This window comes from Schistocerca nitens, chromosome 7, assembly GCF_023898315.1.
Source record: "Schistocerca nitens isolate TAMUIC-IGC-003100 chromosome 7, iqSchNite1.1, whole genome shotgun sequence".
Classification (NCBI taxonomy): Eukaryota; Metazoa; Arthropoda; class Insecta; order Orthoptera; family Acrididae; genus Schistocerca; species Schistocerca nitens.
In genome coordinates this window covers 488,733,486-488,756,775 of record NC_064620.1, presented here as the reverse complement: position 1 = coordinate 488,756,775, position 23,290 = coordinate 488,733,486, and the positions used below count along the sequence as shown (strand labels likewise).

Here is a 23,290-nt window from a genome sequence, read left to right as displayed (position 1 = left end):
TGTATCGTGTTGGCTGGGCCGGTCGTGGTGCAGCGATGCCGGAGCCTGAGCATTATTGTATAAGGTAAAAAAGCAGCCTCGCGCATATGTAGTATTGTTATCTCAAGTCCCATGTAAATGTTTTAAAAATCTCCTAATAATAATCTTTGTTATAAAAAGTGACTTTTAACAACCATTCATTTCAATTTAAAAAAATTTACTAATTTCTTCAATCCATGATCATCCCGATTATTGCAAAAGAAAAATCAGTTGTTTCCTTACATAAATGACAAATCTATCTATCGACTACCAGTTTAGAAGAATGTTGATACGTTTGATATTACACCGAAGCCTACAGGACAGCAGCAACTACTTGGAGGACCGATTACCTTTGTAGGATGTAAGATTAATTTTTCTTGCACAACTACAGAGGTTTTGAGTGGTAATTCATGGTTGACAATTGCCATACTATGAGGAGGAGATACACCTTTAGGAGGACTAGAGAGCTACAATGAAAGAGATATTATAGCCTCCCGTACATTTTCTATTTTGGTTTCCCCTGTATGTCAGAACTAACGCAGATCAGTGGAAGCGGAGAAGTGATGGCTCTGACGTCCACTCAGAAATGAAACATACAGCGTGCTCAGAGTTCAGCGGGTGTATTCGAGCCGTTCATTATGCAAAGGCCGCGCTTATCAGCAAGGACAAAGTGCCTGATACTGCGCTGAAGCTTCCAACACTCACAGCGTGCTGTTCGTTTGTGCAATTAGTAGACTCCAAGGCGAGAAGACATGGACAATAAGCAGTTGGACGACCTTGCCGTTCAGACCTTCAGAAGATACCTGCGGATTCGCAGTGACCACCCTAATCCAGACTACGGTAAGACACTTGAGTTCACTATACTTCGATTACCGACATTCACCTCCAGACGAACTGTAAATAACGATGCAGTGTCTGTCTCTCTAAGTGTCCTGAAACCCTGAAGAATAGTTAAAACGCTTTTACAAACTAAAAAATAACTGTCCTCACAGTTGGTCGTGCACTCTTTTAGGGTACTAATCAAAAATTTGCACACTACAATTGTAAGTAGGCTGTTTAGGTTTTTATGTTGGTAACGCCACGTAGCGCTCTGTATGAAAACCACTGACCGTGCTGTGTGCAGTCTGTGGTTGGTTGGCATTGTTGGAATATTCGCTATTGTAGTGTTGGGCAGTTGGATGTGAACAGCACGTATCGTTCTGCAGTTGGAGGTGAGCCACCAGCAGTGGTGGATGCGGAGAGAGAGATGCCAGAGTTTTGAGAGGACTAGCTGGACGTGTGTCCGCCAGAAAAAGGAAATTTGTAAAGAAGGATGTCATGAATTGATAGATATATATGTGATGACTTTTGAACATTATTAAGGTAAATACATTGTTTGTTCTCTATCAAAATCTTTCATTTCCTAACTACGCCTATCAGTAGTTAGTGCCTTCACTAGTTATAATCTTTTATTCAGCTGGCAGTATTGGCGCTCGCTGTATTGCAATAGTTTGAGTAACGAAGATTTTTGTGAAGCATGTAGGTTCTGTTAGTCAGGGCCATTCGTTTGTAGGGATTTTTGAAAGTCAGATTGCGTTGCGCTAAAAATATTGTGTGTCAGTTTAATGATGATCAGAATAAGTAAAGAGAGAAATGTCTGAGGACGTTCAGTTTTGCTCAGCAGTTTGAAAATCAAATAACGTAGAAGTTGTCCAGCACAGCCATTCATAATTTTTTTAAGGGGACGTTTCATAGTTCGTTATGGGAAATAAAATACTTTTTAATTTTGAAATTTCATCTTGTTATGCTTTGGCTCACAGTTGCATTAAACTTTGTGAAAGGATTTTTTGCTGTTGATGACGTTTTGTATTTGAAAGAAACCGTTGATATCGTAGTCAATTAGCGAATTTTGCTCGGTATTACGAAGTAACTTTACACAATATTTTACATCTCACGAACTACACAGCAGTGTAAAGAGGTCAGCGTGCAATTTTCCCATCGAATGGGTTAATATCATCCATATGTGTCATGTTCTACACGTACCCGACACATACGATAATAGTTGGCGGTGACTTTAATTTTCCCTCGATATGTTGGCGAAAATACATGTTTAATTCCGGAGATACGCATAAAATATCATCCGAAATTGTGCTAAACGCATTCTCTGAAAATTATCTCGAGCAATTAGTTCATGAGCCCACGCGAATAGTAAACGGTTGTGAAAACACACTTGACCTCTTAGCAACAAATAATCCTGAGTTGCCGGCCGGTGTGGCTGAGCGGTTCTAGGCGCTTCAGTCTGGAACCGCGCGACCGCTACGGTCGCAGGTTCGAATCCTGCCTCGGGCATGGATGTGTGTGATGTCCTTAGGTTAGTTAGGTTAAGTAGTTCTAAGTTCTAGGGGACTGATGACCTCAGATGTTAAGTCCCATAGTGCTCAGAGCCATTTGAACCAATCCTGATTTAATAACGAACATCTAAACCGATTCAGGGATTAGTGAACGCAGGGCTGACGTAGCAAGGTTGAATATTAAAATCCCCAAATCCTCGAAAAGTAAGTGAAAAATATACCTATTCAAAAAAAACAGATAAAAATTCACTTGAAGTCTTCCTGAGAGACAATCTCCACTCATTCCAAATTAATAATATAGGCCTAAATGTAGACCAGATGTGGCTTAAATTCAAAGAAATAGTATCGGCAGCAACTGGGAGATTTATACCAAATAAATTAACAAACGACGGAGCTGATCCTCCTTGGTACACGAAACGGTGTAGAACACTGTTGCAGAAACAACGAAACAAACGTGCCAAATTTAAACAGACGAAAAATCGCCAAGATTGGCGACCTTTTACAGAAGCTCGAAATTTAGCGCGGACTTCAATGGGAGATGCTTATAACAGTTTGCACAACGAAACTTTGTCTCGAAACCTGGCAGAAAATCCTAAAAGATTCTGGTCGTATGTGAAGTATGTTAACGGCAAGAATAAATCAATGCCTTCTCTGCTCGATAGCAATGGAGATACTATCGAAGACATTGCTGCCAAAGCTAAGTTACTAAACACAGTCTTCCGAAATGCCTTCACAAAATAAGACGAAGTAAATATTCCAGAATTCGAATCGAGAACAGCTGCCAACATGAGTAACGTAGAAGTAAATATCCTCAGAGTAGTGAAGCGACTTAAATCACTTAATAAAAGCAAGTCTTTTGGTTCAGACTGTATACCAATTAGGTTCCTTTCGGAGTATGCTGATGCATTAGCTCCATACTTAACAATCATATACAACCGTTCGCTCGACGAAATATCCGTACCCAAAGACTGGAAAGTTACACAGGTCATACCAATATTCAACAAAGGTAGTAGGAGTAATCCACTAAATTACAGGCCCATATCGTTAACGTCGATATGCAGCAGGATTTTACAACATATATTGTGTTCGAACGTAATGAATTACCACGAAGTAAACGGTCTATTGACACACAGTCAACATGGGTTTAGAAAACATCGTTCTTGTGAAACACAACTGCTTCTTTATTCACATGAAGTGCTGAGTGCTATTGACAAGGGATTTCAGATCGATTCCGTATTCCGGGGTTTCCGAAAGGCTTTTTACACTGTACCACACAAGTGGCTCGTAGTGAAGCTGCGTGCTTATGGAATATCGTCTCAGTTATGTGACTGGATCTGTGATTTCCTGTCAGAGAGGTCACAGTTCGTTGTAACTGACGGAAAGTCATCGAGTAAAACAGAAGTGATTTCTGGCATTCCCCAAGCTAGTGTTATAGGCCCTTTGCTGTTCCTTATCTATATAAACGATTTGGGAGACAATGTGAGCAGCCGTCTTCGGTTGTCTGCAGATGACGCTGTCGTTTATCGACTAATAAAGTCATCAGAAGATCAAAACAAACTGCAAAACGATTTAGAACAAATATCGGAATGGTGCGAAAAGTGGCAGCTGACCTTAAATAACGAAAAGTGTGAGGTCATCCACATGAGTGCTAAAAGGAAAGCGTTGAACTTCGGTTACACGATAAATCAGTCTAATCTAAAAGCCGTAAATTCAAGTAAATACCTAGGTATTACAGTTACGAACAACTTAAATTGGAAGGAACACATAGAAAATGTTGTGGGGAAGGCTAACCAAAGACTGCGTTTCATTGGCAGGGCACTTAGAAAATGTAACAGGCCTACTAAGGAGACTGCCTACACTACGCTTGTCCGTCCTTTTTTAGAATACTGTTGCGCGGTGTGGGATCCTTACCAGATAGGTCTGAGTACGTCGAAAAAGTTCAAAGAAAGGCAGAACGTTTTGTATTATCGCGAAATGTGGGAGAGAGTATCACAGAATTGATACAGGATTTGGGATGGACATCATTAAAAGAAAAGCGTTTTTCGTTGCGACGGAATCTTATCACGAAATTCCAATCACCAACTTCCTCCTCCGAATGCGAAAATATTTTGTTGACACCGACGTACATAGGGAGGAACGATCACCACGAAAAAATAAGGGAAATCAAACCTCGTACGGAAAGCTATAGGTGTTCATTCTTCCCGCGCGCTGTACGAGACTGGAATAATAGAGAAATGTGAAGGTGGTTCGATGAACACTCCTTCCAGGTACTTAAATGTGATTTGCAGAGTATCCATGTAGATGGAGATGTAGATGGGTATCATACTTAATCTCGTAGACGCGTACAGTTGAAAGTATACGGTACGATAAGCAAAGAAATCTACTAAATGTGGGCTACAAAATGCACGTCTCAAGAGCTGTAGCCATTTCTTCATCTTTGGTTGTGTCAAACAAATATTTCTGCGGCAATCTTTCTGATTTACATATTTTGATAGATGGTAGTGTGGAGCAAAACAAGGAAAATAATATCCAGTACACATGGGCTCTAAAATACAAACCTGAGGTGCTACCGGTGCGAGCACTTATTCCGTAGAAGAAATTTGTTCACAGTATCAAAGATGAAGAACTGTCCATAGCTCTTCAGGTATGCTTTTTAGAGCCCGTATTTACTTTTCTTTTCTTCCAGTATCGCGTTCTTTAACTGTGTGCGTTGACGCCATTAACTCTGATATTTATCGCATAAAAGGAAAATAGTGCAACCGATGTGCGGTCATATTCACCATACCATGGAGCATTAGGTAACTGGTCAGCATATGTACTGAAACAAAATCACGAGTGATGTGGTCAACGTCTTCAAACCAGCACTACTAAAAACTAGTACTGTGCTCAGGTTTACAGAAGTTGCGCTTACATCTTCGCTGACTGTTTCAACATCGCCCGATTAGTTGCCGTGGTTGCCTTTTTGGAGTCATATTTGAAGACGCATTGCATTCTTTTAACGAACCGCATTAGTATTCATCACACTCGGCTGTGGGGTGGAATGGGAGACCCAAGCGGGTAACATCAGCATTATTCACACCTGAAACAAATTAGACACATTATTTAATAAAACATACAGTTCAAATGGTTTAATGGCTCTGAGCACTATGGGACTTAACATCTGTGGTCATCAGTCGCCTAGAACTTAGAACTACTTAAACGTAACTAACGTAAGGTCATCACACACATCCATGCCCGAGGCAGTATTCGAACCTGCGACCGTAGCGGTCACTCGCTTCCAGACAAGCGCCTAGAACCGCACGGCCACACCGGCCGGCAAAACATACAGTAAAATGTGAAAAGATGTTAAACCACCGCAGCGTAGTGAGTCAGTAATGTGACAGTAACGAATTATTTCAAGAAAATCTAACTGCAAGTGTTTGGATTATTTTTCATATGTGCTAGGAGCTTCTACTTGAAATTTAAAATTATTGAAAGGTCTTAATTTAATTGAGTTAACAAAAGTAAAAGTAAAAAATTGAGAATTTTAAAACTTTGGTTTGAATTAGTTACTATCTACAGGCAACAAAAACTCTTAAAAAACTGAATGAAGTGTGAAACATCCATGATTAAATTCAAAAGCATTACTTAAGATAGAACAACAGAATGTTTAAGCAAACTGCTTAGTTGGCCAAGCCTCTGTATGAAGCCACAGTGACAAACTTGTAAGTAGGCTGTTTATGTTTTCTTATTGGTAACGCCACGTAGCGCTCTATATGAAAATCACTGGCTGTGCTGTGTGCAGTCTGTGGGCAGTTTGCATTGTTGTCCGCCATTGTAGTGTTAGGCAGCTGGCTGTGAACAGCGCGTAGCGTTGCGCAGTTGGAGGTGAGCCGGCAGCAGTGGTGGATGTGGGGAGAGAGATGGCGGAGTTTGGAAATTTGTAAGATATACAATGATCTGTTATGTATATTATGAGTTTTCAACATTATTAAGGTAAATACATTGTTTGTTCTCTATTAAAATATTTCATTTGCTAACTATGCCTATCAGTAGTTAGTGCCTTCAGTAGTTTGAATCTTATTTAGCTGGCAATAGTGGCGCTTGCTGTATTGCAGTAGCTTGAGTAGCGAAGATTTTTGTGAGGTAAGTGATTTGTGAAAGGTATAGGTTAATGTTAGTCAGGGCCATTCTTTTGTAGAAATTTTGAAAGTCAGATTGCGTTGCGCGAAAAATATTGTGTGTCAGTTTAAGCACAGTCTTGTATAATTGTTTAAAGGGGACGTTTCAAACTCAGATAGGACGCCCACGCCACTGCTAGGGAACAACGGTCGGGCTCGCGCGGCAAGGCAAGTTAACAACCGGCGACACCAGACAGGGCTCTACCGAAATCTCTAACACAACTGCAGACAAATTACCACACAAAGCACTACAACGTTAGTAGGTTGCCCAGAGAGGGGCGTGACGTAAAATGGCCAGGCCGTGTCCTACGAGATATGGAGCCTGCGACAACTGACAGATAGTCCGCGTGACGTCACGATCTGAGTGCCGGGGCCAACGAGATACATGGGTCTTACCACAGACTTGTGACATCACACTAGTCGCCTTGTCCATCACACTTCGCGACCACTCAGCTCCGTGCAGGGCCCACGGTAAATCAATATGTCATTGAAAAGGTACCCACTAAACGTCTTAATTTTGGCGTGCACTATCGAGAACTTTCGTGCTTTCAAATAACCAGTCAAGAAGTATTAAACTCTTCTGAAACAATTACTCGCTCCCCTCCGGTGACAGCTGGTTGCACACCTAGACCTGCAGTCTCAACTGCTGTGTTGTACGCGCCGCGGAATTTCTTTCTCGTCGGCCACGCTATGTGCCGATCTGTGGGGTAGGCACTTACGCATCCGGTGCTGAATTCACGCGTTCAGTAAGCTTTTAGCAATAGTGTCAGGACCATCATCCGCACGTGGGTTTTTCTTGAACTGAATTTGTTTCAAGACTAGTATGCTTTCATATTAGGAAACAGTCCACAGTGAAGTAGGTAAGCACAAACAGTCTTTGCGTAATCCTGAGTGTCATGTTTTTCTTGCTAAGTTAACATCCACAAAAAGTAACCAGCATATATATATATATATATATATATATATATATATATATATATATATATATATATATATATATTGGTTACATTTAGTAGATGTTTGAAATGGAACATATTTCCTATGTACCCGGTTGTACTGTAAACTAACTGCCGAATAAGGAAAATATATTCCAATATTTTCTTTTCGAAAAGACGCAGACAATCGCGCTAAGTGGTTGTGAACAACTCATTGCGCGAATTTCACACATGAGAAGAAACCTATGGTTATCCTAAGCATTTCGATGAGAATTTGAAGATAGAATGAGGAGAGCAGATGTTTCTGTGCCAACAGTTCGTACGACAAAAAAAAAAAAAAAAAAAAAAAAAAATGCTTCAAATGGCTCTGAGCACTATGGGACTTAAAATCGAAGGTCATCAGTTCCCTAGAACCTACAACTACGTAAACCTAACTAACCTGAGGACATCACACACATCCATGCCCGAGGCAGGATTCGAACCTGCGACCGCAGCAGTCGCGCGGTTCCGGACTGAAGCGCCTAGAATAGCTCGGCCACTGCGGCCCGCTGAAATCGGCACCGTATGCTTTTCCTTCTTTGTTTCCTGGACAACCGTCCTATATGCCTGTTGATCTATCTGCTGAGAGAAAATCTCCAGAGGAAAGAGCAAACAAGATTTTGTGTCGAAAGAAACGAAATTTCAGTGTAATGTGTGTGCAGGATGCGATTACGAACTATAATACTTTTACAAGTAGAATAAATGAACTAGGTTTAAGTGACTCTTCGTGTAAGATTACCAAGGATTTCGTATTATTTTGTAGACATTGCGTCAAAGAAATTCCATTTCTTTTACGTTCTATAGTAATTTTAAGAGATTTCAGTAGAGAAATATTTGTGGATAGCTGTAAGGTACCCTTATATCTGATGAATTTGAATGTTTGTCTCTAAGCAGCACATATCATAGGGAAGTTTTCAAACAACTTCTGGAAATGCTAGTTGACTTATTGCTTTTCAGAGACGTGCACTTGTGGTAAAGATTTTAAGGAAATCATTTAAAAAACATGATCCATTTTGGGGAATATTCTCTCAAATAATTATTCTAAAATAAGGAATAACATCCCTGTAACTAACAGCAGAAGTAAGTTACTTGAATTTTCCAAATAAATGCAGATTTATGTGTAGTGGCGTATGGTTTCGTTTTTACTTTTTCGTCGTGAATGTCTGCTTTCCTCTGCCATGCGAAAAAAAAGGTATTTTTGACATTACATCAAGATCCAGGATTGCATGTTTCACAAAAGCGCTAAACAGAAGCAAACACTTAAGTAATGGTCTTTGAGCTAAGCTGCATAGATACGAGTAAAAGTGGTTATAATTTCAGTTCCCCTTTATATGATCTTTACAGCTACTGTTTAATCTGCGTGAAATGTACGAAGTGTGACGGTTTACACGTTAGCATCAAATGTTCAAACTCTAGATGGTGCTGTGAACTGGAATGAGATTTTCATGTAGCAGCGAAGTGTGCGCTGGTGTTACACTTCCTCGCTAATCAAAAGTGCATGCCGGACCGAGACTCGCACTCGGGAAAGACACAGGTCCCGAGTTCGAGTCTCTGTCCGGCACACAGTGTGCCAGGAAGTTTCATGCTGTGAACCGTTACAATGCCGTCGCGCCTCCGTCTGCGCATAGCACGCAGGCCATGACGTCATTGGAGGCAGTTGCCGGCCTTCCTTCACTTAGGCTTCGGCCAGGCTCGAATGATGAGGCCTAATCCTACAGACGACCTTCTAAGATTTGTCAGTAGCCACAATAAAACTGACGTCAATGTTCATACAAAAAATTCAAGAGATTTTATTTCATAATACGCCAGACGGCGACCGGCTTAAATAAGTGACCTGAATATTTCCCTGCCGGCCGAAGTGGCCGTGCGGTTCTAGGCGCTGCAGTCTGGAACCGCGAGACCGCTACGGTCGCAGGCTCGAATCCTGCCTCGGACATGGATGTGTGTGCTGTCCTTAGGTTAGTTAGGTTTAACTAGTTCTAAGTTCTAGGGGACTAATGACCTCAGAAGTTGAGTCCCATAGTGCTCAGAGCCATTTTGAATATTTCCCTCAATTGTAATTACAGCTTGTGCGAATGTTTAGGGAACTGTTGCTAGTAATAAACAATTAGAATCATTTGGCCTGTGACTAATAGAGGTTTGGTGAGTCCAAACAGCAGACCTCCAGAAGCAGAACTCAGCACCATGCTCATATTAACGTCATAGTTTAATGACAACCATGAAGCCACGACATAACACTGGTCTACAAAATTCAACTTTGTAAAATTTCGCGAGCGCCAAAATAGGTTATCCTTACATGAACACGAATCTGGCATTAGTTTTTCCTCAGCACCCACAGTTTTTGTGTAAATTGCATTAATCACTAATTATATTCAGGTTTTGTGTTTCTTAAGCTATATGATTTCGTCTGTAAATGCTAAAAAAGCATAGAGAGCGTGAACTGCAAATGAAATATGTTTTCACGAATACCTAAATTTTTTTGGAGGTTTTCTGCGCCTCTTATTTGTGGCACTACTATCTTGCAGTAGTGTCCCACAGCAGTGAGTCATCATAATTGTTGCACATTGCCCTTGATAGCGATGCTCCAATGTAGATATGGTCGGATGAAATCTTACTTCTAGTTCATTGGAGACTTGTCCAAGGGCACTAGCAAGAAGGAATACAAATGTGAGTTAAGAATGAGCCCTTTCAACGAATTACGGTAGACTGTAGTAGTTCGTTGACTAACACACCTCCATTATCTTCTCTCTTGTTTCCAAAGAAATCAGAACACATTTTTATGAAAGAATTCCAGCAGTCCAGTTCAAGATGGAGCAAAGCAGTGACAAAATCAGGATCGTGAATAAAGTAATTTGAGGGCCAACAAACACACCTGCTTCCACTCTGGCTTCTCTCAACACAGGGAATTTCTGACATAAGTACATGAAACTAGGTCCATCTTTGTCCATTGCAACAACGAACGACTTAATAAGTCCAAGATTTATGTGAAGTGGTGGTCACAAAATGTCTCTCAAATTCACCAATGGAACGCTTGCTACGTTCCTCCAACTACGTTCCATGTGTTGAAAGGTGGCTACACTGAGCCACAGCGCCAGAGATCGCTAGAGAGCATTGTTCCGCCGCCTCCACTGGCACAGAGTGATTATTGAGATGTCGTAGTAGTCAGTGCTTGTCCAGGACTCGTGGTGGTCAGTTCGTGTTGAGATGTGCTAGTAGGGTGTGCTTTCTGAGATGTGATACTGAAAGGTTCTTGTTGAGATGTGGTAATAGCGAGTCGGTGTGGAGATATATTGTAATTATGAGAGTGATTTTGGTCAATATATGAAGGTAACGAAACTTGATTTATTTTTCATTATTTCCATGTTTTAAATAATGCGTCATTACAGGTTCAGTCAACAAAGCATCTGGCTTGTGTTCTTGTATTAGAGTGTAATTCTGGTTTTCTTGAGTAATTATGGTATTCTTATTTTCTTTAATTAATTCAGTATAAATGATATTTATAAATTCTTGTGTTATTGAAGAAGAACCGTGCCAGATGCGTACGTTGAGTCATACTTCCACACACAGAACAGTTACACTTGTGCTTTGGTTTCGTAGGTTTTTATAGTTGCTGGGGACTTAATTAATTAATTGTGTTAATGAAAATTTCCATTTCATTCTTTGTTGTTGTTCTATGCAGTCAGATAGCGTAATAATACTAGTCAGGGCCAACCGTTACGAGACTTCGTAAACGGACAGACAGCTACTAAACCAAAAAAAAAATTAAAATTATTTGCATTACATTTTTAATAAAGCCCCCATGCACGTGGCGACCGCTGCTTCGGATCGTCCCTTGGAATTCTTCTGATTGTAAAAATAGTAGACAGTAGTATTGTTGTAGTAATTTGTAGTTTAGTAATTATAGTCTATTTTGCATGTGTAGATTTGGTAATTGTCATTCTTATAATGGTATTTTTTCTCTGAATTTGATTTGTTGTCTTGTATACGCGTTTGACGATTTAGTGCAATTATTTCAATTGTTCGTTAATCGTGTTTGAAGGAAACATTTCGTGTAAATGGTATTGTTGGAGATAAAGTGTCATTGTGTGCAATTTTCATATAGTAACGAGTTTTGTATATTCTGTAAATGATTACGCGGTCGATGAAAAAGGCAAAAATGATGGACAGTGAGAATGACGAAATTGTTGACATGGCGAACTCGCCAACACAGGACAACAGTATCATGAATAATGAAGTGGAAAACAATTTAATAAGTCGGGAAAATAGTCCGGAACCATTTCAAAATTTTTCTCAATCAGGAAATTCACAGAATACAAGATTAACGATAGAAGATTCTGAAATAGTATCGAACACAGATAGCTTTACAGCTATGCAGAAGGAAGTTAGTTTTGCGGGAAATGTTAGGGGCGAAAAGAATTTTGAAACACTTAACACGGAGCAGTTGATGAGTGCAATATTAAATTTGGGATCACGGTTCGACTCACTAGACTCACAAATAGGAACAATTAAAACAGAGATGGAAACAATGGAAACACGGTTTGACTCACTGGGATCACAGTTAGGATCTGAATTAAAAACTGAGATAGGAACAATGGAAACACGATTAGACTCACGAATAGGGACATGTTTCAAAAATATGAAAGATGAATTAAAGAAAGAAATCAGAGAAGAAGTACAACCGATTTTGAATTCTCACAATAATAGATTAATTGCAATAGAGATTAGACAAAGGGAACAGGATAGAGAACAGGAGGAGAGAGATCGCGTGATAGTACAGAAATTTTCAGAGTTAAATTTACAATGTGCACACGATAAGGAAGAGATATTTGAGAGAATCGAGGAATCCGTACCAAATGACAGAATAAATAATCTAACACAACAATATGAACAGTTAACTACCAAATGTGTCAACACTGAAACCCGAGTCGCGGCACTTACGGAAGACGTAAATAAACAGAAAGAACAATTAGGTGACTTATCGGAAAGAGTTGAGGAGATTTCAGATAAATTGACAAATCTTAGTTTACATGGGGACAGAGATTCAGATGATACAGCTCCATTACCATTTGCAGAAACCGAAGAGTACCAAAACATAAATAAGCATGTTGAAAATCAGGGAAAATTTAATGAACGCGTTAAAAGGGAAGTTGAGGCATTACGAAAGCAAGTCAAACAAATTGAAGGCGAAATCGTAGGAAAAGACAGCAGAAGAAATTTAGAATCACAGATAGCAGAGGGGTTTGAAGAAAGTAATTTATTTCATTTACGGGACACAACAAGAGAGCGCCAGGCGCGCGAACTTGACAATAATCGACATTCAAACTGGGACAGACGCGGTAGGTCTTTGTCGCCACGAGGCGAAAACTTTGACTATAAACACTTTTTGACTGTTCGGAAATTTAAGATCTTCCGCAATTCTAAAAATGACATACATCCATGTGCATGGTTAGATCAATTTATGTATGCACTCCCACCAAATTGGCCACTAAGTCACAAACTGGAATTTATGTGTGGATATTTAGAAAACGAACCGGCGACGCGGATGCGTGCACTCATTAGAGATTGTAATAATCTGAATGATTTTTATCGTGCATTTCTATCGGCATATTGGTCCGAAAACACGCAAGACAGAGTCAAACACAGTCTTATTATGCAGCGTAATTTCAAACAGTCTGAATTCCGCACGCCAGCAGAATATTTTGAAGACATGATTCGAAAGAATCAGTTCCTTTCCAACCCTTACAGTCCGACTGAATTAATTCGCATTTGTTTAACTAAGCTGCCACAATCCATAAGACAAATTGCTTTAGCCGGAAGATGTAAAGACGACATTGAGACTTTTAAGACTTTGCTACAAGAACTTGAGTATGACAACGACGACGGGACTTCTTGTAATTTTTTCAGTAGCAGTAATTACAATACATTTTCAGAGAAAAGGGATAGTGATCGGAACGGACGTTATTTGGGTAACTTTGAGAATGACAGACGTAACAGACAGGACAATAGATACCAGCCTTATGACAATAACAGACGTTCTAACAGAAATTACACAGACAATTATAATAACGGTAATTCCTACCGGAATGATCATTCATACGGAAACAGTAGTCGGTATCATCAAGACAGAAATTATCCATACAGTAATAGAAATTCTTACTACAGAAATAATCAGGGTAGTAGGTCTAACAATAATTTCAGAAGTGACAGTCGAAATTATACAAGAAGTAGTTATGCAGACAGACAGGAAAACAGAAATTTTAATAACAGACACAACCAAGAATTTGCATCTAACAGACAGGAAGGACCTAATTGGCATCCTCCGCGTGACAGAAATTCAGAGAGACAAGTGGAAATAGTAGAAATTGATCCGCGAAATGTCGGCAATAATCAAAGACGTGACGCAAACAATCGACAATGACTAGCAGCTTCGGCTTCTGGCAGCAGTATAGACGGTTCAGAAAGTAATGACACTACGACTTTACACTACGTACGCCTGGAAGACATGAGAGACATTTTGCTAGATGAAAAGGAAAATAATGTAGACGCATTTTTACATCCTGTTATTGAAGTATGTGTGGGTAAGAATAAGTTCACTGCAGTTTTAGATTCTGGGAGCCCATTGAACGTCATTAGTGAATCAGTTTTTCGTATATGTGAAAGAACTATTGCCTGTCCTGTGTTACCTATTTCTAAAACTACAATTCGAGGAGCGATTTCTGGAAAAGGTGTAGAAGTTAAACAACAGACCAACCTAAATTTCATTTGTCAAGGATACGAATTTTCTGCTAATTTTATTATTGTTCCATTACTCAGTACACAGATTATTTTAGGTATGGAGTTTCTTAACGCACATAAGGCAATTTTGAACTTTAAAGAAGGAAGTGTGAATTTGACTGTTGCCGGAATGCCGAAATGTTTGAAATTTTTCGAGTGTTTAGCAAGATCAGTATCAGATACAAAATGTTTAAGGTTTCTTATTTCTGATGTTTTCGTTGAGCATTATGACGACAATGTGTTTATTCATGACAATGACAATAAATACAGAGACGCGATGGATGATGTAATTAATAGCGAAGAATTAATTAATGAAAAGGTTAAGAAAGCTGAAGTGCCAGATGACGTTGCAAGAGAAGAGCTGCACCACATTTTGACTTCACATGCTACAGTGTTTAGTCATCACACAGGAACTATACAAGGCTTACAATATTTATTTAAAGTGAAAGAACACACACCATTTCGAGGAAAAACGTACGCTATTCCTTTGGCTTACAGAGACAAGGTTAAGAATGAACTTCAATCCATGTTAGATCAGGGCATTGTTGAGCCAGCAGTCAGTCCTTATACCAGCCCATTACACGTTGTTCTTAAAAAGGATGGATCAATTCGTTTGGTTCTGGATTCCAGACAAATAAATAATATTATTATTCCTGAAACTGACCGTCCACAAAATTTAGATGAACTTCTTCAACATTTCCATGGAATTAAAGTTTTATCCACGATTGATATGCGCGCAAGTTTTTGGCAAATAGAACTCCACCCTGATTGTAGAAAATATACTGCTTTTTTAGCCTTTGGTAACTGTTACCAGTTTCGGAAATTACCGTTTGGACTTACTGTATCTTCAGCAGCTTTCATTCGTAGTTTAAATGAAATTTTACCTGTTTATCTTCGTGACAATATTACTTCTTATGTTGACGACATTCTTATTGCTAAACGTTCTTGGAGTGAGCACAACAAAATTTTGGATTCATTATTACGTATTTTTGCACGAGTTGGCATGACATTGAACTTGGAAAAATCAGAATTTGGTCGTTCTCAGGTGAAATTTCTCGGTCACATTATTTCTACAGAAGGTATTCTCCCTGATCCAGAGAAACTAGACGCTATTCGTAATTATGCTGTTCCTACCACAAAACGTGATGTTCGTAGTTTCCTTGGTGTCTGTAATTTTCTTAGACGCTTTGTTAGATTGGACAATTTGGCCACACCTCGTTTATGTGAACTATCTGGAAAGAAATCTAATTGGTGTTGGGATGAGGAAGCTCAATCAGAATTTGAACAACTTCGTGATGCTTTAGTTGCTGCTCCACTTCTTTCACATCCGGATCTATCTAAAGATTTTTGTTTGGCGACGGACTCATCATACAAAGGCCTAGGTGCACATTTATTTCAAGAGATAGAAGAAAACGGCGTTGTAGTACAGAAGACTATTGCATTTGGAAGTCGTGTTCTCTCTAAATCCGAAAAGAATTATTCGATTACGGAACTTGAAGCTTTGGCTGTTGTATGGGCTTTCACAAAATTTCGCACATTTTTGTTTGGCAGACATACTAAGGTTTACACCGATCATCGAGCTCTGGAATTTCTTATGTCAACAAAATTAACTCACGGCAGATTGTCACGATGGGCGTTGTATCTACAGGAATTTGATTTTAGCATTGTTTACATACAGGGATCTTCAAATATTGTTGCTGATGCTTTATCACGTGCACCTATGGGTTTGAAACAAAGAGCTGAAGAGGACTGCAAAGAAAACCATTATTGTTTGATGTATATTCAAGGTGTTGCGTTTGAGAACTTTATTTCGTCTTCGCTCCAGGACATCGCTAAGGAGCAAAACAAGGATCCAATCTGGAAGGACATTAAGGAGAAGTGGAGGAGAAAGGAAAGCGTAGCGATTAGACAGCATTATTTAGTTCGCAATGATATTCTTTTTAAACGAAAATCGGTCGAAAACTCTGTTTGGTTAGTTTGTATTCCTGATGAGTGGGTCAATAAATTGATTTGGTACACACATTTCAGTTATGCGCACTTTGGTCCCAGAAAATGCTTTCATAAATTACGAGAAAATTGCTACTTCAGTAATATGGAAAAACGTATTCGATCTGTTCTTGCCAAATGCAAATTATGTCAAATGGCTAAGCCTCCAACGATTTCTCACAGAGCACCGTTGTTTCCTATCATTCCAGCGAAATTAAAGGAGATGGCTGCAGTCGATTTGTTCGGTCCAGTGGTTCGTTCTACTAATGGTTTTGCGTATATTTTCGTAGCAGTGGAATTAACATCAAAATATGTGTGTTTTACACCTTTACGAAAAGCAACAGCTCGTTCAGTATCTAATGCTTTCATCAAACATTTTCTTAAAGAAGTTGGTCATGTTGATAAGGTTATATCAGATAATGGATCACAGTTTCGCTCCAAAATTTGGCTTCGTACTCTACGGCGTCGTAAAATTAAACCAATCTTCATTTCACTTTTTCACCCTCAATCTAATGCTTCAGAAAGATGGATGAAGGAAATTAATAAATTGTGCCGTCTTTATTGTCATCAGAATCACAGAACGTGGGATCAGTATCTTCATATTTTTCAAAACATTCTGAATGAACTTCCTAATGATTCTACTTCTTTACCGCCTATACTGATATTAAAAAATAAAGCACCGGTAAATCGCATTTCTGAAATCGTTCCTTTTCCGCCTTCACGGAAACTGCGGCATTCTGAAGTTGTCAACCTGGCTCTACGAAATATTGCGTCTGCGGCTGCTAGAAGAGAGAAATCAGCGAAACGTCCTGGTCGTTTAAAAATCTTGTCAGTTGGTCAAAAGGTATTAATTAAGTCCCATCGTTTATCTCACAAAGGAAAAGGCTTGTGTCGCAAATTTTTTCTGCTTTATAACGGTCCATATAGAGTTCGCAAAATTATTCATGATAACACTGTTGAAGTAGAAACTCTTAAATCTCGACACTCTAAAGGAATACATCATATATCGAACGTTAAAATTTTTGTGGAATGATATAATTTTGAAACATTTTTGTGGAATGACATACTTTAGAGAAACTAACAGCTACATGTAAACATGCGGAGAGTACAAGGATACCGCGCTGTGGTTTGGCGGCGGCGCGTACTCAAAGCAACAGTCAAGTCGGCGCGCCGCACAAGGCAGTCGTTGACCGCAAACAATCACTTCTTACGTCACGCGCCTACAGCTGATCGAGCGCCCAGTGTGAATGCAATGACAGCCGTAAATAAATACACAGTTTAATTTCTCCGAATAAATTCTGTATAAAGCTATAAGGACTTCATAAATTATGTTATTAACGTTCAGTATTTTTCAGGATACGGTTGTATAAAGTATTTAAGACCTTCAGGTAAATTCTGTCCGTGTCCGACGTTAAGACGACTTGCTTTGGAGAAAATTTTCAGGAAGAAGGTCATTTCGAAGATGAAACTAATAAACTAAAAAGGGTAACTATTAATTGAGTTTATTTTTCAGGTAACATAATTCCACTTAGGTACGTACTTTAGACGTAATTTGCTGCTCGCGATTACGTGATTCATACTTTGTGCTAATTTCATGTTCTATGAATTTACTAGTGAAGCGACGTGCTTACGCATATTAACTGATTTTGACAATGATTAATTAATGAACAGGGTTGTTATTTGTATATATTATGCATCGCTTGGCTGCTATGCATTTTCACTGATGTCATATTTTTCTATTATGTGCCTGCTGTGCTTAGTTATTTAAATTATAATTGTCACCTGATTAATTGTGCTGATGTGGTTAGATATGTAAGTTATACTTTGTGATTTATCTGCTTGCGCCTTCATGTTTACTTATTAAGATTACATATGAACATTTATTTGCTTATGTCGATGTGATGCTAATGACCTGTTTATTGTGTAAGGCATGTTTGCTGCTGTGCGTATGGATTGCATATTTACACATTTCTGTTCTTTTGTCATAACTACTCTTTAATTTGGTGTATAGAAATGCTGATATACCGTGTACGTACATAGAGTTTAGGTCACACTATTGTATTAATTATAGATTGTTCGCTTGGCAGAGCCTCGTTGTAAGAATTGTGCTGCATCCACTTGTTGACATTCTGTTCTCTACTGGTATATTTACTCGCTATTGCTTGTTTTGCATACGCTCAGTGCCTTATATTTTTAAGATAAGAAAATGAACTGCAGTAATTCGACGAACGACATTAGTACAAGAAAGTCATAGAAGTCACATGAGCTGAGGTTTTATGGAAGCTGTATAAATTTATGCTAATAGGAAGGAAGCTAACGACATGACAGACCAAAACTAGGTTTAGACCATTGACAGTATTACACTGCATTTTGGTGAGCAATTGAAATAGGAAGTGACACTTGACACAAAAAATACTCCACATGTTTGCTTCTGCTATGATTCTTGAAGTGGTGTACACACTGTGAAATATTATGATCATTCACACTCCGTAATCGTACTTAATTACTGAGAGTTATTCGAACTAAGTCTGTTAGAGGTCATGTATGCATTTCTTTTATTTAATGATGGACAAGGAACTAAAATGTATCTTATAATTTATAATGAGTAGAAAATTTGGGTCAGATGGTTTACACAGAGGTTGTGTGTGGACCCTGTGTCTTCGGATTGTATGAGATGATGAATTGAAGTTTGCACTAGAATTTTGTCTGTACTTGTTCGAGGAGACTGACTAGAGGAAAGAGTTGTTATGGAAGTAAAATGATATTGGTGCTGAGGTTTATATGTATCAACGTATTGAAGAGGTATGATTATTGGATTGGAGTTTGGTGGATAAAAGGTAAAGTAAGTGAGGAAGATTAAGTGATGATTATTAGAGTTTTCGTGGACAAGAGGTAAGGTAAATGATATTGGTGCTGAGGTTTATATGTATCAACGTATTGAAGAGGTATGATTATTGGAGTTTTGGTGAATAAGAGGTAAAGTAAATGAGGAGCATATTGTTTTTGTGGGTTTATATGGAACAAGGAGGATGAAGATGGCAGACTAGAACACTAAAGTGGAAGGAAGATTGTCTACACACACACTTTGTCAAATCACTAAGCAGTATATACTTTTTTGAGAGAGGAAGCATTTGCATATCTTGGTACACTGACAGTTGTTCAGCAACCGTACATTTTGATCTGGCTTGGCAAACATTGGTCTTGACATGATGACTATGACGTTGACTTAACTATTATTGACTGTTATACATTGCTGCCACTAGTACTTGGTACACATGATGAACATCAAATCTTGGACAGAGTTACATTTACACAGTTAACACTATTCAATTACACAGTAGTACTTAATGTGGATGAAAGATGAGTGGATGTGTTTTGTGTGTTTTCCTTTTCTAATCCTACCCACCTATCTCCTAAATATTATTTTATTTGTTGGTAGTGGCTTGCACTGACACCCATAAATGTTATAGGTTTACTGGTATTTGTGTATTGTAATAGTTAATGTGACAATTAACTGATATCATTTGTGTGTTTATTATGATTTGTATGTTTAGTGTAAGAGCATTGATTATATTTTGTTAAAGAAATTGTATGTGCATTCAAACTATTGCTCATGACTGAACTGTCTCAGTAGTTATGGTGAATAGTATGGACTGTTACTTGCACCTTTTCTACATGATTGGTGCTACAAGGATATGTTTAATTTCTGCTGATGAACTGTGTGATCAGTGATTGTAAAAAAATTATGGACTGTTACTTGTACCTTTTCTACAATATTGGTGCCACTAGGACATGTTTAATTTCTGCTTATAAACTCTGATGAACAGTGTGATCAGTGACAGTGTATTTTATGGAACTGCTTCTGCTGAGAAATGTGACCTGTTGCTGTGTGTACCTACTCATCATTGCTGGGTACCACTGATGGACTGTTTCTACTGAAAAGATGTCACCTGTTGATGTCTGCACCTGCTCAACATTGCTGGTGCCACTGATGGACTGCTTCTACTGAAAAGATGTCACCTGTTGATGTCTGCACCTGCTCAACATTGCTGGTGCCACTAATGGACTGCTTCTACTGAAATGGTGTTACTTGTTGATGTCTGCACCTGCTCAACATTGCTGGGTGCCACTGATGGATTGCTTCTACTGAAATGAAGTCACCTGTTGCTGTGTGCACCTGATCAACATTGCTGGTGCCACTAATGGACTGCTTCTACTGAAATGGTGTTACTTGTTGGTGTCTGCACCTACTCAACATTGCTGGGTGCCGCTGATGGATTGCTTCTACTGAAATGAAGTCACCTGTTGCTGTGTGCACCTGATCAACATTGTGGGTGCCACTGATGGACTGCTTCTATTGAAAAAATGTTACTTATTGGTTTTTGCACCTGTTGACCATTGCTGGGTGCTATTGCTGGAACTGTCAACTGCTTATTCATGGGCTATGGAAAGCGTTTATGTGAATATTTGTATAAACTGATTTTTTTGTGTATTACTGTTTGTGGAAAGTTATGAGACTCTTACCTGCACATATTCGTCATTGCTGACGCTATTGATTGAATTGTTTAACCACATAATACTTGTGTAAACTGTTATGTAAAGTCACATGTATGAAAGAATTTGTATTGCTTACTGTATTCTATATAATAGGTTATTGAAAGGTCAGTGCAAAGCCAAAATTTTATCTAGTTATATGATATTTACGTATTAATATTATCTTTTATTTTTGTCTGTATTTTTTTTGACGAATTTGGTGGTATTTTCACCACCAATGCTGGCAAAAATACCATCAAATTCTAGCCGTGGAGGAAGGGCATATGAAAGGTGGCTACACTGAGCCACAGCGCCAGAGATCGCTAGAGAGCATTGTTCCGCCGCCTCCACTGGCACAGAGTGATTATTGAGATGTCGTAGTAGTCAGTGCTTGTCCAGGACTCGTGGTGGTCAGTTCGTGTTGAGATGTGCTAGTAGGGTGTGCTTTCTGAGATGTGATACTGAAAGGTTCTTGTTGAGATGTGGTAATAGCGAGTCGGTGTGGAGATATATTGTAATTATGAGAGTGATTTTGGTCAATATATGAAGGTAACGAAACTTGATTTATTTTTCATTATTTCCATGTTTTAAATAATGCGTCATTACAGGTTCAGTCAACAAAGCATCTGGCTTGTGTTCTTGTATTAGAGTGTAATTCTGGTTTTCTTGAGTAATTATGGTATTCTTATTTTCTTTAATTAATTCAGTATAAATGATATTTATAAATTCTTGTGTTATTGAAGAAGAACCGTGCCAGATGCGTACGTTGAGTCATACTTCCACACACAGAACAGTTACACTTGTGCTTTGGTTTCGTAGGTTTTTATAGTTGCTGGGGACTTAATTAATTAATTGTGTTAATGAAAATTTCCATTTCATTCTTTGTTGTTGTTCTATGCAGTCAGATAGCGTAATAATACTAGTCAGGGCCAACCGTTACGAGACTTCGTAATCGGACAGACAGCTACTAAAGCAGAAATTAAAATTATTTTCATTACATTTAATTAAGCCCCCATGCAGTGTGTACCGTCAGGCCAGATCTGTCTGTCGGAATGACTCGTTCACTACTATTCCATTCACAAAGAAAACGCCAATGGTTTCCACACCCAAATTGCAATTTTGTAAGTAACCTAATTACTTTGAAATAAGCACAGATTTCCACTTGTGGCTGTTGTACTGAATTTAATTCAACAAAAGTTCCATACAGCTGTATGTTTCCTTGAAATTAATGGTACAACGAGGAAAATGGTACAGGAGGAAATACGATTGTGTACGAGTACCGCTTTGGGGCTAATTTTGGAGTCATCAACGAATAGTCGCCGTTCCGCTGATATAAGTTTCATTCCCACACCATTAAAAACACGATTCACGTCACTGCAGTAACAGAATGAGTCTTCCATGTCAAAAAATGATGCGAAGGCATCGTGATGATATCGAAAGATACAAACGCTAGTATCTTTCTCTAGTAAATTCCACTGTTTCACACGCGAACCCTAAAGTTCAGCTTGTGCCTTAGAAAGATTTAAATCCCTAAAAAGGTCATTCAAGTCATTTTGTGTCAGGAGATGTGCCGTACTTTCTTCGTAATTGAAATCAGAGCTGACACTCTCCGCGTCTCTGTTGGATTTTACCCGGGATTCAACATTCAGTGGCCACGTCTCTGGAGGAATGGGGACAGGTAAGGGAGAACTATGCGGTACGAGTCGATTAGTTGACTTTATGGAGGGATACTTGATCGTCTTTCTGTCCTTGCCGTTCATCCCTGTTTTTTGAAACATGCGGAAGTAGCAATAACTTACGTAATTGGTCGGTTCCTTCCGTATCATCAAAATAGCAAAAACCAATGCAATTTACCCTTTTTCTTCACCTAACCATTAAGATAATACGAACAGTTCACCTAACTTGCACCCTAAATAGGTATCTCAATTTCTTCATTACGGGTGTTACATGTCGTCTGCTTTATTTAATAGTGTTCTCCCCACAGACGTAACAAAAATTATTTGTGCGATTTAAACATATTCTTGACATTGTACAAGCACTAACACAAATGGACCACTAAAACAACACGGAGCACTTAGTACAAGGTATATTTAGGCCGCACTGTTTGCACTCATGACTGCACAGACAAACAAAGAAAGCATTTCCTCACGACCAACAAGAACACGGGCTTGAAGAGCAACAGATAATGTGTCACACGCACTGTTCCCGTGTTGTAAAGGATTAATGAAACGGAAACGTTCCTGTAGTCGTGCCGTGAGAGCGGCCTTAATAGGATGCATTTCTTGAGAAATCTACCTATTGGCTTTTTGTAACCATTCCTATGTAATGAAAACTGAAGGTGCTGCAAAAAAAGAAATAACATATTCGTGCATGGGGGCTCGAAAAACTTAAGAAACACCCATTTTCATTGTTGGATATTTTCTTCTTGACCGGTGTAAAAAATGTTCAAATGTGTGTGAAATATTATGGGACTTAACTGATAAGGTCATCAGTCCCTAAACTTACACACTACTTA

General features: G+C 38.9%; 1 protein-coding gene across 1 annotated transcript in view; it reads left to right on the top strand.

The window, feature by feature from the left end:
* The first annotated feature begins 726 nt into the window (after positions 1 to 726).
* Positions 727 to 23,290, top strand: part of LOC126194932 (aminoacylase-1-like) — a 118,814-nt gene continuing 96,250 nt past the window's right edge. Inside the window, exon 1 of the mRNA XM_049933314.1 lies at positions 727 to 858. Within this exon, the coding sequence (XP_049789271.1) occupies positions 771 to 858 (88 nt within the window). The 5' untranslated portion in view covers positions 727 to 770. The remainder of the gene's footprint in view (positions 859 to 23,290) is intronic.